General features: G+C 50.8%; 2 protein-coding genes across 3 annotated transcripts; one reads left to right on the top strand and one right to left on the bottom strand.

The window, feature by feature from the left end:
• Positions 1-12,508: 12,508 nt before the first annotated feature.
• Positions 12,509-14,088, top strand: Rangrf (RAN guanine nucleotide release factor). Its single transcript, XM_051167670.1, has 5 exons — positions 12,509-12,739; positions 12,827-12,943; positions 13,127-13,283; positions 13,371-13,456; positions 13,666-14,088. The coding sequence occupies exons 1-5, from the start codon at positions 12,663-12,665 to the stop codon at positions 13,784-13,786; spliced, it is 558 nt and encodes a 185-aa protein (XP_051023627.1). The 5' UTR covers positions 12,509-12,662; the 3' UTR covers positions 13,787-14,088.
• Positions 14,089-14,104: 16 nt separating this feature from the next.
• Positions 14,105-17,903, bottom strand: Slc25a35 (solute carrier family 25 member 35). 2 transcript variants are annotated; one of them, XM_051167668.1, is made up of 5 exons: positions 17,342-17,903; positions 15,621-15,686; positions 15,068-15,220; positions 14,624-14,758; positions 14,105-14,492 (listed from the first exon to the last, which is right to left on the bottom strand). In XM_051167668.1, exons 1-5 carry the CDS (start codon positions 17,714-17,716, stop codon positions 14,319-14,321), a joined length of 903 nt encoding a protein of 300 aa, XP_051023625.1. In that variant the 5' UTR covers positions 17,717-17,903; the 3' UTR covers positions 14,105-14,318. The 2 variants fall into 2 exon arrangements, with proteins under 2 accessions (XP_051023625.1, XP_051023626.1); XM_051167669.1 differs by lacking the exon at positions 15,068-15,220.
• Between the last annotated feature and the right edge of the window lie 330 nt (positions 17,904-18,233).

Here is an 18,233-nt window from a genome sequence, read left to right as displayed (position 1 = left end):
TGGGACCAAAGGTGTGCACCACTGACCCCAGCTGCAATCCTGCCTTAAACAATGCTTTTATAATCAAAGATCTTTCTCCCCAGCATAGTACAAACTCATGACCCTAGGAACTGGTTTTACTCTGCTTATTCTACCAATGCCTGACAACTAAGTGACCAGTAAGTCTATGTTGAACAAATGTGTGACTATGAAAGCTGAAAACTGGCATAAATTTCAAAATGATTTGTTAAGCCAGGCATGGTGGCGCACGCCTTTAGTCCCAGCACTCGTGAGGCAGAATCAGGTGGATCTCTATGAGTTCCAGGACAGCCTGGTCTACAAAGGGAGTCCAGGACAGCTGAGGCTACACAGAGAAACCCTGACTCAAAAACAAACAAACAAACAAACAACAACAACAAAACCAATAAACAAAAATAAAATGATTTTTTAAAATATTATTTATTATTATGTATACAGTGCTCTTCATGTACCTGCAGGCCAGAAGAGGGCGCCAGATCACATTATAGATGGTTGTGAGCCACCATGTGGTTGCTGGGAATTGAACTCAGGCCCTCTGGAAGAGCAGTCAGTGCACTTAACCTCTGAGCCATCTCTCCACGCCTAAAATGGTTTTTAAAAGATGTATTTATTTACTGTAGAGTGCTCTATTGTCATGTACACCTGCATGCCAGAAGAGGGTACCAGCTCCCAGTGTAGACGGTTGTCAGCCAGTGTGAGTGAGACACACTTTTAATGCCAGCACTCGGGAGACAGAGGCTGTGAACTCAAGTCCAGGACAGCCAGGGCTCTGTGTAACAGAGAAACCCTGTCTCGAAGAAACAAAATAAATAAAAAATAAAAAAGGGCAGGCTGGCCTACAGAATGAGTTCCAGGACAGCTAATGTTACACAGAGAAACCTTGCTTCCAAAACCAAACCAAACCGACAACAACAAACAGTGGTTTTCAGTGCACTGGGTTTGTAGGTAGATTGGCTGTGCTGCTCCCCTCAGGCAGTTCCCCTTTGTGTCTATTTACAAAGCTCTTGCCGTCAGGTCAATGGAGAGTACTAACTTGACATTATTAGTGCTGCTTTCTCTTCCCCTCTTCCTCTGTAGCTATCCTTTCCCCTCTCCCTCTCTTCTCCCTTCAGTTTGTCAGGAGGATTTATCACAGAACTAGGCACATTACTGTCCCTTTCCATCTGTGCCCAGGTAGCAGAAGGGGGCACCATTGCTGGGGTGGCAGCAGGAGGCTTGTGGACAAAGGGCCCATTGGGGACCAGCAGATGAGAGCTGCCTTCTCCAGGAAGGCCCCTAGCCAGGGTACCTTCTGCTGTCTACTACACTAGCCCCACTCTGCTTCCCTCCAAATTGCCACTGGCATCTCTCTCTCGCAGTACAGTACAAACAAGGCACTGTGACCAGAAAAGGAGGGGGGTTCTAGGCAGCAAGCAGTGAGCCTGTGGACAGAGCAAGATGTTGCCTCTGCAGGCGGATCTCTATACGTTCGAGACCAGCCTGGTCTACAAAGTGGGTCTAGGACAGCCAAGATTACACAGAGAAACCCTGTCTCGAAAAACCAAAAAAATAAAAATAAATAAAATAAAGAGATGTTGCCTCTGGAAGCCAAGCCAAGTTCTTAACAAGCAAGAACTTTCTGGTCCAGCATTGGACACTTGGGGGCAGCAAAGAGCCAGAGAAGGTACTCCATAGGTCTGCTCCGTGCACCTCAGCATCTCTGGGGCTTCAAAAAATCAGTCCAGGTAAGCCGGTCACTAGGGTTCACCCAGCACAAACAGACATGGACGACATCATCCATCTGGTTTGGCTTCAGGAGCAGAAAGGGTGGGACAGAGGGCTGTGGCCCTGGGGCCTGCCCACCCGGTAACGATTGTGCAGAACCTTGGCACTGTGGCACAACGGAGGGAGGCTGGCTTGGAATAAGTGATGTCTTTCTTTTACTTTGAGAGCTCTCAGCAACACAGGGTTCTAGAGGTGAGAACACACAACAGTTTGCTTGCCTAAAGGGCAGACAGAGTGTGGAAAACAATATTTGCAGAGCCCCAGAGGCTGGACAGGGTACACTAAGGAACTGAGTGAATGAAAATGATTCTGTCGGAGACATGAAGAGCAAACCCGATCGTGCAGAGACCTAACGGAACATGCTAAGGAACCAGGACAACGCAGGGCGGTGGTTGGTGGCGCACGCCATAATCCCAGCGCTTGGGAGGCAGAGGCAGGCCAGCCTGGTCTACAGAGTGAGTTCTAGGACAGACAGCCAAGGCGACACAGAGAAGCCCTGTCTTGAAAAGCCAAAAAAAAAAAAAAAAAAAAGGGAATAGGAACAAGGAAACAACAAAACAACAAAAGGCACTTAAAGAGATGGACATAGGAGATACAGGTGTGAACAGATCTGGCCTTTGGCTGTCTTGAGATAGGAAGACATATGATCTACACTGGCCTCAAATCCACTGTGGAACTGAGAATGACGTTGAACTCCCAGTCCTCTGTCCTTCACTTGTGGAGGGCCATGGTTGCTTACGGGAGCGCACAACCACAGCTGGCTTACGGGAGCGCACAACCACAGCTGGCTTTATGTGGTGCTCAGAATTGAAACCAGGACTTCATGCATGCTAGGTAAACTACAGTACTGAGTGAGTAATACCCTCAGCCCCAGACTTGAGACCTACAGAGAGTAGCTGCAGGGAAGGAAAGAGGGTGGGAGGCGGAGAGAGTGCAGTGTGGAAGCTATACAGTGACCGCATAGCAGCTGTGTCCGTCTGGAACGGCCGTGGGACTTAGAGAGATGGAGAGAAACGGGAGGATTTGCGAGCCAGGAGAAGGTGAAAAAGCCAGAGTGAATGTGGACGGCTAAGTGTGAGACGGGGATAAGAAAGAAGATGGCAGAGAAGAAAGCAAGCCAGTCATGTTTTGTTTGGTTTGGTTTTTGGAGACAGGGTTTCTCTGTGTAGCCCTGGCAGTCCTGGACTCACTTTGTAGACCAGGCTGGCCTCGAACTTGCAGAGATCCACCTGCCTCTGCCTCCCTGAGTGCTGGGATTACAGGCGTGCGCCACCATGCCTGGCTGAAAGCCAGTTATGAAGCCCAGAGCTCTGGCCTGGCCCCTGGCCCACCCACCGGATATACAGTCTCTCCACTAAAGGCAAGAAGACACATTTGGGAGGCAATCTTACACTTTGCTTGGGAATCACTGAGTTTGCGGTGTCAATGGGCCATGCTGGTGGAAGCAGTTAGAGGCAGTGTCCTGCAGGCAGTTAGGAGGAACCGAGGTCCTGGGATGTGGATGGATGAGGAAGTTTATTTAGGGGGAGTATGCAGGCCTAAGAGCTCAGCACCAAAGGACTTGCCAGAGAAGAAATGATTGGCTATTACGGTCAGGTCTAACCTGTTGAGTGGCTTTCTGCTGCCTGAGTATGCTGGGAAACCTGGAAGGTATCCAGGGCAACAGAAGAGCGTTCTTTTTCTCCCCCTCCCCTCCCCCGCCCCACCCCCAAGGAGTCCCAGCAGAGCTAGAGGCAAAGTCCTTGCTTCACTACTACTGTGTGGTAGGCCCTCCCTACGCACCCAACAGCTCACCTGTGGAAATTTGCAAAGAATTGGCCTTGGCCAAATAAAGCAGGTGAGAAGGTTCTGCTGAATAGAGCTTTGTAGACTTGATCCTGTGGGCTTCCAAAATGGACCCCTTTCCTTAAGAACCCTAAGGGGTTTCTCTTTTCTTTCTTTCTTTCTTCCTTTAATGGTTATTTTCGAGACAGGGTTTCTCTGTGTAGCCTTGGCTGTCCTGGACTCACTTTGTAGACCAGGCTGGCCTCAAACTCACAGTGATCCGCCTGCCTCTGCCTCCGGAGTGCTGGGATTAAAAGTGTGCCCCACCACACCTGGCCTGGGGTTCCTTTCTTATGGAAAGGACAGGTGCAGCCCCACAGGGTCCTGGCCTGGGTTATAGGTCAGGGAAACCTCCACCCCCCCACCTCGTCCTGTCATTGTGGGTGTCTCTTCTCCACTGAAGTCTGTGTGATCCTGAAGAGCTGGTGTGGGAAAGCACACTCCACACCTTTCCTCAGACTCTGCAGGCCACAGGCTGGACTCTCACACCACACACCCCGTCATCCATTCCCTTGTCCAAATCTTGTCCTACCTCCACCTCGGGAATGCGTGGTGAGACAGGTGGGGGCTACAACCCTGGTGAGAAGACTCAAGAGTTTCCAGAGCTGATTTGGGGCGGGGGGATAATATAACTTGCTTTGTGGTGGTATGAGCTGTTACTGGCTCCAGACCCAGGCTCCTCGTGACAAAGGTTACAGAGCACTGAGTCCTTGGTCCTCGGTTTGAATAGGCTTGTCCCACCACTACTCACAATGAAGCTTGGGCTCCCTTGCTAGGAGGTGGGACTAGTGGCGTTCGTTCGGGCCCACAATATTCGGTAACCGTTTTCCTCAGTTCTCCCTGGTAGTGTAAGGGAGCGGGTGAAACAAGAACTCTGGGGTGGGGGTGGGGTGGCTCACACTGTAGCCCCCGGCTAACGTGAAACTTACTATGTAGCCCAGGATGGCCTCAAACGTGAGATCCCACTTCAGCCTCCAGAGTGGTGGACATTCAGGTCCTAACCACACCTGCATTAAAAACCATGTGCTATGTATGAGGAGCTATGATGTTCACCTCGGCCTTAGAGGACATGAAAATAAGATTACCTGAATAGGGCTCTGCCAGCTACGGTGGCCTTGCTTCCTTTGTGACTGGCTTTGAAGGCAATGTAAACAGAATGGGAAAGAGAAGGTTGATTCCAGCTGCCGCCTTCCTCCTTATCTTTTCCCCCAGTGCTACGGGGTGAACAGAAGGCCCGCTTCCGCTAAGCTGGGTCCTCGGTCCTGCCAGAGTCCCAGGGCTTTGCGCTCACTATGAAGCCAAGGACAACCTTGAACTTCCTAAAAGATTTATTATCACGGGGCTGGAGAGAAGACTCAGACACTAAGAGCTCTGGTAGAGGACCACAGTCTGGTTACCAACACACACACACACACACACACACACACACACACACACACGGCAGCTCATGACCAGGATCTGGTGTCCTTATCAGGCACCAGGCACACACACAGTACACACACATTGTATATACACAGATAAGCAGGTACACGTGAGTATATATATATATATATATGTATATATATATATATATATTTTTTTTTTTTCCAAGACAGGGTCTCTCTGTGTTAGCCCTGGCTGTCCTGCACTCACTTTGTAGACCAGGCTGGCTCGAACTCACAGCAATCCGCCTGCCTCTGCCTCCCAAGTGCTGGGATTAAAGGTGTATGCCACTACACCCAGTTTTATAAATACTTTTTTAAAAATTAAAAAGATTTCTTACGTTTCATCCTGTTTTGGTTTTATTTTTGTGGTGGTTTGATAAAAATGCCCCTTGTGGGGGTGGGGGTGGTGTGTCTTACATTTGAATACTTTCACCCTAGTTAGTGGCTGGGAAGGCTCAGGTGGTGTGACCTTGCTGGAGGAGGCATGTGTCTGAAAGAGGGCTTTGAAGGCCCCAAAGACACTGTGTTAGGATTCTGCTTCACTTTGCCTGCCTGTGATGTCACTGCCTGCCTATGATGTCACTGCCACCCTGTGATGTCACTGCGTGCCTGTGATGTCACTGCCTCTGTGATGTCACTGCCTACCTTGATGTCACTGCCTACCTGCCAATGGGGGGGGGGGGCAAGGGGAACAGGACATAGCCCTATATAAAAGGACAAACTCACCTACCACACTCTTACCTCTTACCTCCTTTCCCTCTCCCTCTTCTCTCCTCCACCCTCTCTCTTTCTCTGTCTCTCTCTTTCTCTTACTGTCTCTCTCTCTCTCTCTCTCTCTCTTACTGTCTCTGTCTCTCTCTCTCTGGGGTACCCCTTCCTCCTTTCTCTCCCCATGCTTATACAATAAAACTTCTCCATCTAATATCTGTTGCATGGCATCTTATTTTCTTGTTTTTTAAATTATTAAACTTTGACTATCCCCCCCTTTTTTTTCTTTTCCTTTTTAAAAATGATTTTATTTATTGATTTTTATGTATATGAGTGCTCTATCTGACTGTACACCTGCAGGCCAAAAAAGGGCATCAGATTCCAATGTAGATGGTTATGAGCCATTATGTGGTCGCTGGCAACTGAACTGACCTCTGGAAAAGCAGACAGTGCTCCTAGCTGCTGAGCCATCTCTTCTGCCGCTCCTCCTCCTCTTTTTCTTTCTTTCTTTCTTTTTTTTTTTTTTTTTTTTTTGTTTTGTTTTGTTTTGTTTTTTGAGACAGTTCTTCTTCTTTTTCAAGACAGGGTTTCTCTGGAATTTGCTCTGTAGGACAGATTGGCCTGAAACTCAGGAGAACCACTGGCCTCTGTCTCCCAAGTGCTGAAATTATGGGCATGTGCCATCGCCACCCAGTGCTCTGGCTATTTCTAAATCAGCTCTCTGCTTTTGGCTTAAGCTCTCTCACCTGTGGCTCCAGTCACCTGCCACCTGCTATGTCTGCTCCACAGCATGGCCTCAAACCCTCTGAAGCCAGAAGCCTGTAATCTACTCCTGTAGATTACCTTGGTCAGCGTGTCTTATCCCAGCCATAGAGCAGTAACTAACCCAGTTGTGTTTTGTCGTTGTGAGCCAGAGTCCTGCTGCATAGCCATGGTTGACCTGAAATTCACTATGTAGACCAGGCTGGTCTCAAGCTCAGCGATCCACCTGCCCCTGCCTCTTGAATGCTAGAATTGAAAGACATGCGCCACCACACCTCGCTATTTAGTTTTGAGTTGTGTGTCTGTGAGTGTAGGTGTCATAGAGTCTGGAAGAGGGGGTTGGGTCCCCTGGAACTGGAGTTACAAATGACACTGCTGCCTGAGATGGGTGCTGGCCACCACACTCAGGTCCTCTGCTAGAGCAGTCTACAGTCAAGAGCACTGAGGCGCCATCTCTCCAGCCATGGCCTTGCACTTCCTATCCCCCTTCCTGTTCCCCAAGAGCCACCAGGACTGGTTCATTTATGACTGGACCACTTTCTCTGTCGTCCAGGCTGGCCTTGAGCTGAAGATCCTCCTGCCTTGGCCTTTCAAGTACTGGGCTAACAGAAGTGAGCACCGGAGCCCAGCTCAGCTCTGGACTTTGATGAGCGCATTTTACGTACTTTATGCTGCTTTAGCTTGAGCGGATGAGGCAGCATGTGTCTTTAATTCTAGCACTCTTGGGAGCCTGAGAGAAGGCTAGCCTGGGATAGCCTGAGGAAGACCTTGTCTCAAGAACCAAACAAATAAGCAAGTGAATAATAATATAATATACTGGGGGGGCAGGGAACTGAGCCATTAAGAGCACTGGCTGCACCTGGTGGCGATGGCGCACACCTTTAGTCCCAGCACTTGGGAGGCAGAGGCAGGTGGATCTCCATGAGTTCAAGACCAGCCTGGTCTACAACAGAGCTAGTTCTAGGACAGCCAAGGCTACACAGAGAAACCCTGTCCTGAAAAACAAAAACAAAAGCACTGGCTGCTCCTCCAGAGGACCCGGGTTCCTAGAACCCACAAGGTGGCTCACAACCATCTCTATGTAACCACGGTTACATAGCAGCTCAGAACTGTCTGTAGCTCCAGCTCCAGGGGCGTCCACGGCGTCAGGGATGCATGTGGTGCACATACATGTGCATGCAGGCAAAATACTCCTACACAGGAAGCAAAATAAACTTTTTTCCTTTTTGGTTTTTTATTTTTGTTTTTTTGAGACAGGGTTTCTCTGTGTAGCCTTGGTTGTCCTGGACTCACTTTGTAGACCAGGCTGACCTCGAACTCACAGAGATCCACCTGCCTCTGCCTCCCAAGTGCTGGGATTAAAGGCGTGCGCCACCACACCCAGCTTCCTTTTTGTTTTTTGGTTTTGTTTTGTTTTGTTTTTTATTAAATTCTGGGATTAAAGGTATGTACCATTATGCCCAGAAAAATAAATAAATCTTTTTTTTGTTTTGGTTTTGTTTTTGTTTTTCGAGACAGGGTTTCTCTGTGTAGCCTTGGCTGTCCTGGACTCACTTTGTAGACCAGGCTGGCCTCGAACTCACAGCGATCTGCCTGCCTCTGCCTCCCCAGTGCTGGAATTAAAGGCGTGCGCCACCACACCCGGTTTAAATAAATCTTTTAAAAATATAATAATATACTTTTGTTTTAGTGGCACACGTGAAACTCCGGCATTTGGGAGGCTATGGCAGAAGGAATTACTAACTCAAATTCAAGGCCAGAAGCCGGGCATGGTGGCGCACGCCTATAATCCCAGCACTCGGGAGGCAGAGGCAGATGGATCGCTGTGAGTTCGAGGCCAGCCTGGTCTACAAAGTGAGTCCAGGATGGCCAAGGCTACACAGAGAAACCCTGTCTCGAAAAACCAAAAAAAAAAAAAAAAAAAAAAGAAAAATCAAATTCAAGGCCAGATTGGACCAACAAGACAGTGCCTCAAACAGAACCAGGAGGCTGGAGAGATGGCTTGGAGGTGGCACTCACTGATACTGCAGAGGACCTGGTTCAGCAGCATCCACATGGTGGTCTGTACCTCCAGTCTCAGAGGTTCTGGCACCCTCTGGGTGGCAGGCACACGGGCAGTATGCATACACATGCAAATAGAAGGCTCATGCACATAAAGTAAAATCTAGAAAATCATGAAAAACAAAACTCCACCATCATAATGAGGCTGGAGAGATGTGTGTACCCTAGCACCCATCTCAGGCAGCTCCCAGACGCTTGTAACTCCAGCTCCCAGGGGATCTGACACCTTCTTCTGGCCTCCCAAACACACACACACACACACACACACACACACACACACACACACACACACACACACACACACACGCACACACGCGCGCGCACACGGTGCACATACATTCAATGGCAGCCTGGTCTACATATTAAGTTCCAGGCCAGGCAAGACTACATAGTGAAAAACAAATAAACTAGTTGCCCTTCTGTTTTTATACATTTTTATTTTATTATTTACAAACATTTTTCAGAGTTAAGTATTCATGAATTTCACCAAAATTCCAAAGAGACCCATGGTAGGACTGAGGGCTTAAAACTGCTGCATATAAGAATTATGCTGCCTTGGGCCGGAGAGATGGCTCAGTGGTTAAGAGCACTGCCTGCTCTTCCAAAGGACCCAGGTTCAATTCCCAGCACCCACATGGCAGCTCACAACTGTCTGTAACTCCAAGATCTAATACCCCCACACCAACACACATAAATTAAAATTAAATAAAATATTTTAAACAAAAAACAATGAAAAGAAAAGAAATATGCTGCCTTAACTCTCCCAAAGAGGAATGTTTACACCGGCTGCTGCATCACTGGGGGGACAAAGTCCTTTTTTTCCCTTTATATCTATTTATTTTATTTTATGAACTTGGTGTACCTGGTGCCTGTGTAGGTCAGAAGAGGGTACAGGTTCCCCCAGAACTGGTGTTGCAGATGCTTGTGAGCCACTGTGTGGATGTTGGGTACAGAACCCAGGTCCTCTACAAGGACAGTAAGTGCTTAACTGCTGACCCATCTCTGCAGCCCCCTCTAAGCCTGTCTTTTGGTTCTTCCATCCCAAAGCACAGAACCACCTGACACAGTCATAGGTTTGCTGCCACCACTAGGCTGAGAGCTGGAGACACTCTCACTATGAGAAGAGCAGTTGTGGTCATCTGAGATTTGTCCCATGATACTGGTCCTAGCTACAGCCATGCCAAGGGTTTCACTGGACTCTGGCTGGGCACCTGGGAAGATGTAATCAGGAGAGCTTGCCAAATAGGTACTTTCAGATGGAATGGCAACAGACTGACCCCGAAAGCTCCAGTTTCTTGGGGAGTTTGGACACCCTGAGGTGCCAGCATTGAAAAGACCAAAAGAGATGGCAGATACGAAGGGAGGGATACAGAGATCTGCCAAGACACCACACTCTTCCAGGGGAGATCTGCCCCTGGGCCTTGGGACATCTCTGCTCCCTACTGTCCTGTCCCAAGAGCTCAGAGCCTGGGGAAAGGCAGAGGTCTCCAGCGAACTGTAGGCCACAGCAGGACATGAGGCATGCGAGGAAGAAACTCTCTTTTCTCCTTCTTCAGGCTCATGAGTGGGTTTCCTTTCCTGGTACTTGGTGCTATGACCTTGGAGGTCTCCATCTCTGATCTGCTTAACTGTGTACAAAGCACAGTTAACGCTGTTGTTGCTCAGGGTGGGGAGGAGAGACAGAGAGGTCTACACAGAGAGATCTCTGTGGCATAGGGGCCTGCAGCACCCCTTCTCTTTAAAGAGTAAACCTAGTTACAGTACCCAGAAACAGATGGATCAACTATATCCCCACCCCGCTTCTATTTCTTCCTCAAGACAGGGTTTCTCTGTGTAGCCTTGACTGTCCTGGACTTCCTTTGTAGACCAGGCTGGCCTTGAACTCACAGCAATCCACCTGCCTCTGCCTCCCCAGTGCTGGGATTAAAGGGGTGTGCCACCACCTCCAGGCATTCTTTCTTTTTTTTCTTTTTAATGTGCACTGGTGTTTTGTCTGCATGTATGTCTGTGTTAGGGTGTCAGATCTTGGAGTTACAGACAGTTGTGAGCTGCCATGTGGGTGCCAGGAACTGAACCCAGGTTCTATGGAAGAGCAGCCAGTGCTTTTAACTGCTGAGCCGTCTCTCCAGCCCTTTTTTTTTTTTCTTTCTTTCCTTCTTCCTTCCTTCGACGACGATGATGGGTCTCGCTATGTGACCCTGGCTGGCCTGAAACTATGCAGAACAGGATGGTCTCTAACTACAGAGACCGGATTACTTTTGCCTCTTCAGTGCTGGCATTAAAGGCATGTGCCACCACACCTGGACACCTTCAGTCCTAACAGTGCTTTAGAGATGAACAAACACCAGGAGAAAAGCCAGATGCCTATGGCAAGAAACAAGGAGTCCAAACTGGGATAGTGAGTGGCACATACTCAGTGCACTTAGGAGGCTAAGATGGGAAGAGTGCAGTTACAAAGGGAGGAGAGGAGGAGAGCGGGAAAGGGAGGTAGTGGGGGGAGAGAAGGGGGGGAGAGAGAGGGGAGGGGTAGAGAGAGAGAGGGAGGGAGGGAGGGAGGGGGAGAGAGAGAGAGGGAGGGGGGAGAGAGAGAGAGAGAGAGAGGAATCTAATAGTAAAGCAGCAGCCTGGGTTCAAGCCCTAGCATTGCAAACAAGTAACTAAACAAAATCTTCCATGCTTGGCCATCTTCACAACTCCCTGGCACCCATCTTTTTGCCCTCCCCCACGTTTATTTGCATTTCCTAGAATACACACTCTCACCTCCAAGTCACTACACCTATGCCCTGGCTAGAATACCTCTAGGATGCCCTCAGGAGCTCTGCAAATATAACTTTCAGACTCAAAGCAAACTCCACTGGTAGTTTCACAGCTCAGTAAGATGTACCTTTCTAGGCCGGGCGTGGTAGCGCACGCCTTTAATCCCAGCACTTGGGAGGCAGAGGCAGGGGGATCGCTGTGAGTTCGAGGCCAGCATGGTCTACAAAGTGAGTCCAGGATGGCCAAGGCTACACAGAGAAACCTTGTCTCGAAAAAAAAAAAAAAAAAAAAAAAAAAACCAAACCAAACCAAACCAAACCAAACCAAAACAAAAAAAAAGATGTACCTTTCTATTGCCTACGAAGGAAACGGTCTGTACGGCACCAGGAAACACGGAACCCTTGGCTACATTTCAGTAAATTATAAGGGTCCATTTGGCCAGGATGAGAACCCGTTTGCCCGGTTCTCAGCTGGGAAGCTGAGGTAAAGGGGTGGCGGCCTCGTGGCTCCCAGGCACTGGCACTAGCAGATCTATTCAGCAGTGTAACTATACACCTCCACGACTATTATGTTCTAAACATTACGCCAGGTGCTGGGGATCAAGGATGAATGGGGAAATCAGCTGTTAGGATAAAGTTTGAACAAATACTTAAAGAACACTCTAAAAGTCTGTAAAGGAAAAACAACAGTTTAATCCGTGCTTTGGTCCAGGTGTACTGGGAGAGCGCTTCCCCTCGGCCCTCCCAAGGGGAAGACTTGAGGGGATTAGAACTTTAATCCTCAGGTTAGGTGTCAAGGCTTGAGGTCCGAATCCTAACCCAGACCCACACCTGGGCTTGTTGTTTCCCTAATTCCCAGCACGAGATCCGGAAATTAGTGGTCAGCCCACTGGAGTCAAGTGGCCGCAGAACACCCTTTACTCCGGAGACCCCCACCTAGACAGGCCCTTTAATGCAACAACTGTTCTTAAGGACGGTCTCAAGTGACCTTCTTAGAAGGTACGAACCCTTTAAAATGAAGGAGCGAGTGGGCACCAGCGATTAACCCGTCGCTAGTATCACAAATTTCGACCCAAGTAGGACGGCAAACCAGACCCCCAAACTACGCCCAGACTAAAAACCAGGCTTTAGAAAACAGCCACGGATAGCCCCGCCCCGCCCCCGAGCGCGGGCGGCGATTGGTTAGCGTGATCGTGGGGCGTGGCTAGATCTTAAAGGTACCAGATCCTAGTAGGCCGGGAGGAGGTGGTGGCTGCTCCAGGAACCCGGGGGGCAGGTGATGCCTCGGAGGCCCGTGTAGATTTCTTTAAAACCTCGCTAATGTCCAGACTCAAGTCCTAGATCTATGGAGCCTACCAGAAACTGTCCACTGTTCGGAGGCGCCTTCTCCGCCATCCTCCCCCCTGGGGCCATTGATGTGAGGTAAGAAAGCCCAGGCGGCCCGGAGACCTGTCGGGTGGGTTTCAAGAAGAAGCCAGAGACAACTAGAGTGCCCCTGCCCCTATCCAGTGACCTCCGACCGGTCCCGGATAACCAAGAAGTTTTCTGCCATCCCGTGACCGACCAGAGTGTGATCGTGGAACTTCTGGAGCTGCAGGCCCATGTGCGAGGCGAAGCGGCTGCGCGGTGAGAAAGCTAGCCAATGGGAGGCCGGGAGCCGAGGAAGTGGGCGGGGCCTGTGACGGGACGGTTATTCAGGACGAAAAAACTCCAAGGGCAGTAGCAGGCTGGCCACTAGAGAGCCTGTCTCGAGGGTGGTGATGGGTCATTCAGAGATGCCCCTCCCTACCTCTGTCCCTCCAACTCCAGGTACCATTTTGAGGACGTTGGCGGGGTGCAGGGGGCTAGGGCCGTGCACGTGTTATCTGTGCAGCCTCTCTGTTTGGAGAACTTATCTTTGAGGGGCTGCTGTCAAGATGCCTGGTTCCTTTCTGGCAAGCAGCAGGTAGCTAAAGAAAACCAGCAGGTGAGGGCCACGGCTACTGGGATGCCCTGGAGTGGGGGAGGGGAAGCTCCAGGTACCCCGTTAGCATGGCGATTCTGATCTCTTTAGGTAGCAAAGGATGTCACACTGCATCAGGCCTTGCTTCGGCTGCCCCGGTACCAGACTGACCTCTTGCTCACTTTCAACCAGCCCCCGTAAGGACTAATGAAAGGGTGGGGAGCTCGCACCTGGGTCCCCATGACAGTTAGGCTGGGTGGGTCGAACTAGGAAGAGTGGCTGGTGGGCCCCTTCAAGGAAGCAGAAACGGTCCCGGGCTGACAGGTCAGAGATTCCTGGTCTTGTGGGGACTAGGAAGTGCGATCTTGAAAGCCTCAAGCTGCAGCATTCTCTTTCTCCCTCTAAGGTCTAACAGCAGGTCTCTTGGCCCTGAAAGTCTGACATGTCCACCTTGGAGCCTGGATAACTTTCAACAACTGGTGACTAGTTTGACTCTCCATGACCCCAACATCTTTGGTCCCCAGTAAAGATGGTTAAAAAACACAACATACTGCTGCTGAGGACTCGAGGACCCAGTTCTAAGAGGGGGAGCTCCCTTCCGCTTCTTCCCTGGACATAAACATAAGACACCTCCTCTGCAGAAATAAACTTGCTTTATGAACAATAGGGTTTCTGTGGGCTTTGAATCTAAGGGGACACTTAGGTCTCCCCATTCCCCTTTGGTCTTGGAAAGGGGAGTTTTAAAGCTGTGCACAGGAGCAGGAGGGACCCAAGAATGACAGTAGAAAACATACTTTGGAGTGACTGATTCAACCCTGAGGTGGGTATTAAGTACAGAGGGGGGACTTGTGGGGCAATTTAAAGCAACACTCAAGGGAAGGAATATAAATTACTGTTCAAATGATTCAACCCTAAAGGAGCAGAGAAAAAGTGGGCACAGCTGTCCCCCTAAAGTGGATGAAAAGTCCATCTGTCAGTAAATAGTCACCGAGATAGGAAGTAGTAGAGGCAGAGGTGCCCAGAGAGAGCTAGCTGGTCTGGAGTGCGGGCGAGCGACTGTTATTTAGCGTATGTGTTGTAAAGGAAGCGCAGCTGATCCCAGAAGAAGAGGGAGAGGATAGTGTGGGGCCCGAGGCGAAAATAGGAGGCACCTATACCCTTGTACATGCCAAAAAAGCCCTCTGTCCGAGCTGTCTGCAGCAGAGCGTCCAAGATCCCCCGGTACATGAGGCCCTGGAGCGTGTTGGAGAGGGAGGGAGAGCATGGGGAGCAGGTCAGAGCCCACCTGCGCAGGCAGCATCTGCGCACCTGCTTCTCCGCCCCCAGCTCTTCCTGCCAGCCTGCGTCCTCCGGTGCGCTCTTACCTTGCCTTGAGTGTCCGTGGGTTGGTTATAAAGCCTTGTGCTAGCCACATCAAAGGGTGTCATGGCCAGGACGACTGCCACACCACTCACCATGGCAGCCGCCAGAGCCACCTTCCAGCTCTGGGGAGGAAAAATCTGTAAGAAAGAGAATGAATTTTATTAACCACACAGTCGTTCAACCTTCGAACAGGAGAGGCCCCGCCCTGGGAACATAACTGGTAATTCTGGGAGCTTCCATACCACCAGAGATAACAGTGTGATAGCCTGAAGGAGGGGTGTCTGGAGGGCTGAGGTACCCTTTCTTAGGCTATGACAACAGAATCCAGTCTAAGGAGTCTGGTTCCCACGCCCTCTTGCTCCCTCACTTTTGGCACCAGGGCCCACCTCCCTTTTCCCACCCCTGTTCCCCACTTCAGGGATGGCCCCACCCCTCCCAGGCAGTACCTCCCACTGGCTCAGGAGGTCCTTGGTGGATGAGAAGGTGCACAGCTGCGTGGAGGAGCCGATGACAACTCTGGGCAGGCCGCCCACGGCCCCACGCCACAACCCCACTAGACCATGTTTCTGGCCAATCTCGGTTAGTGCCTGAAACATGCCCTGGGGTGGGGGGAGACCACGGGATTGGAGTTCAGTCACCCCAGCATCAGGGACTGCCTCCTGCTAACACTGCCAAGGATCGCACACCTGCTGTCCAGACAGCAAGTTCAGTGAAGGCTTAGAGCCAGAACGGGGCCCCTCAGGTATCTATTGACTCTTGCCAATCCCGAATTCAGGTACAGAAGCGAGGCCATCACCAGGCCAAGAGGATGGGCAGGAGGAACAGAAGCGGGGGATTTGAGGATGAAGGGAGAATGAGGGTCCGGGTGGGCTCCAGGGTCTGATGGGTGAAACTTGATGGGGTTGGGCAGAGCAGTGGCTAGGGTTGGCGGTCGCTGCCAGGTAGAGGCAAGAAGTCAGGAGAAAATGGGGGACATGGTTGCTTTGGGGACCCCCTCACCTGATGCTTATACTGGTGCCCTACAGCAATTTCAGAGGTTGCCTGTGCCTGTAGGTGTGTCTTCACCTGGAGACAAGAGAGTGTCACAGCCTGTGCCCCACTGGTCATCCTCCCACCGTGGAGACCAAAACACCTGAACCCCTCACTTCCTCTAGGGTATTAAGCAGTGAATATATTTTCTTAATCTGCTAATTACTGTTGTTCCCACTTAACAAGTTGGTCATGAGACTCTGTCCCTTGGCTGCAGTCCCAGGGGACAGACCTCCTAGCACTGCAGGATACCCTGCCCCCTCTACATCCTCCTTCCCTTGGGGCTGGGGGTGGGGGTGAAGTTGGGGAACAGCAGTGTTTCCTAAGACTTCATGTTGGGCAAGATCTGGATGTCCAGCCTCTTATGCCAGCTCCCAGATCTGCGCTCCCACTGCCACCTCCACCTGCCTCGCAGTCAGGCTGCCTAAAACGAGTCCTTGGGCTCCCACGGCCCAAAGCGGGTATGAATTCCGCTGATTTTTGGAGATGCCTTTGCTCTCAAATCTCATACGCTAGGAACGAGACTGAGTTGGCTTCCCAATAGCTCATCTCATTCTTTGAGCTGCACTACGCCTGGCCTAGTCCCAACAACAACCAGCTGTGTGACCTTGAGCAGGGAAACCTACCATCTCTGGGTCTGAGGATCCCAACCCTTCACCTATATCTGATCACTCAAAGAACTAAACTGTGAGACTGCGATTCTGTGATGCCCAGGACTTTCCTGAGCCTACACTCAGGCTGCTTGTCCTGCTCCACAAAGTCAACCTCAGTGTTAGTAATAATAAGAAAAGTTAGAGGGTCACTGGGCGTGGGGGCACATGTTTGTTGTTGAAGCACTTCCATGGCCTAGGCAAGGAGAATCAAGAGTTTGAAGCCAGCTTGGGCTCATAGTGAGTTTCAGTTTAGCCTGGTCTATACAGCCAGACCCTGTATTTAAACAGAAAAGCCGGGCGTGGTGGCGCACACCTTCAATCCCAGCACTCCGGAGGCAGAGGCAGGTGTATCTCTTGTGTGTTCGAGGCCAGCCTGGTCTACAAAGTGAGTCCAGGACAGACAAAGCTAACACAGACTCAAGTCTTGAAAAACCAAAAAAAGAAAAAAAGAAAGAAAAGAAAAAGAAAAAGGAAGCTTGCCAACCACTTGCCCTCGGCCAGGACCTACACTGATGCTTCACATGTGCCTTTTTTGCCTCCCGTCAGCCTCCCGACAACCACACAAAAGTCTGTACTTACTCCTGCTTTATAGATGTGGCAACGACAGATAGTTTTCAAAGCCAGGGTTGGAATTCCAGAAAGCCTGATTCCAAAGCTCAGGGGTAGGTAGCTATGAATCACACCTCTTAGCTGGAGCACAGAGATGGCTGAGGTTGGGCTGTGGTTTGAAGCCAGGCTGTGCTCCAGAGGGAGTTTTGTGACACTACAATATGGGGAGACCCTGCCTCAACAAACTAGTGACACCACCACTCAAAAGAAAGTCCCCGGAAGCAAACTCTGTAATCTCCATCAACACAGGGCCATTGCCGAGTCAGTGGGGTGGGGGTGCATAAGGCAGATCAGAAGGCCTTGATGCTCGCTGGCACTTTCCTTTGCCTTTGCCTGCTTAAAGGGAACAGCACCCTGTCACCAATGCCCTTTGGAAGGCCAGGCTCCCACTGGACACTAAGGCCCTGACAAGACCACCCCTCCTCTTACCATGTAGATTGGACTTCCCAAATAGGCTCCCATGACCCCAGCTAGAGCCCCCGCTGCGGCGCTGCGGACAGGACTGTGGGTGCCTTCGTCGGTACGCAGGTATCCCCTAGCTTCCGCCAGCCCGTAGGTGCCCAGTCGGATGCCATTCATCAGGAACTGGTACAAGAGCGCAGGGGCCAGGCCCTTCTGCAGGGCAGCCAGGCCATCCACCCTGCCGATGGTGACGAAGGCGTGGAAGACGTTTCGGTAGTGGCGCTGGTAGGTGCCAGGGGCCCGCAGTTCTCCCTGCAATTGCATTCTGGTCTTCACGACCTCCAGGGGATTGGTGAACACACAGGCCCCGCAGGCAGCCAGACCACTCATCAAGAAATCCATGGTAAGGGTAGCAATCGCCTCAGAAAGCAGGGGTGGATCCCAGGGCAACACCTGGCTTCCTGAAGCCCAGGCTGCGACAGATAGAAATTTACAGAGCTAAAGTGCCAGGGTCTAAAGTCAAGCAGGGAAGTTAAGTTAGAGGGAATTTGGGGGTCAGAGGGTGGCAAAGAGGCACGAAAGTGAAGTGGAGTGAGGCAGGAAGGCGCCGTTGACCAAGGGATCTGAGGTCAGGGAGGAGCAGAAGTTAGAAGCTGGCAGGCGGGATGCCTGGGATGACAGGCTACGGGGACCAGGGAGTTATCTTAGGAAAACGCGGGGCTGGGAAACGGTAGCTGGGGAAGCAAGGAAAAAAAAAAAAAAAGGCAACAGGAGGAAAAGACTCAGAGGGAAGACCCGGGGGTGACTCGGCGACAGCAAGAGGAGCGTGGCGAAGGGAGTTAGGGTCCCGGGGCTGAGGATGAGCGGTGGCCGGGTGGCCACGGGAGCAGGAGCACCTTTCCCCGGAGGTAGCCTGCCG

The sequence above is a fragment of the Acomys russatus genome, chromosome 25, assembly GCF_903995435.1.
Source record: "Acomys russatus chromosome 25, mAcoRus1.1, whole genome shotgun sequence".
Taxonomy (NCBI): Eukaryota; Metazoa; Chordata; class Mammalia; order Rodentia; family Muridae; genus Acomys; species Acomys russatus.
This window is presented reverse-complemented; position numbering and strand designations above follow the sequence as displayed.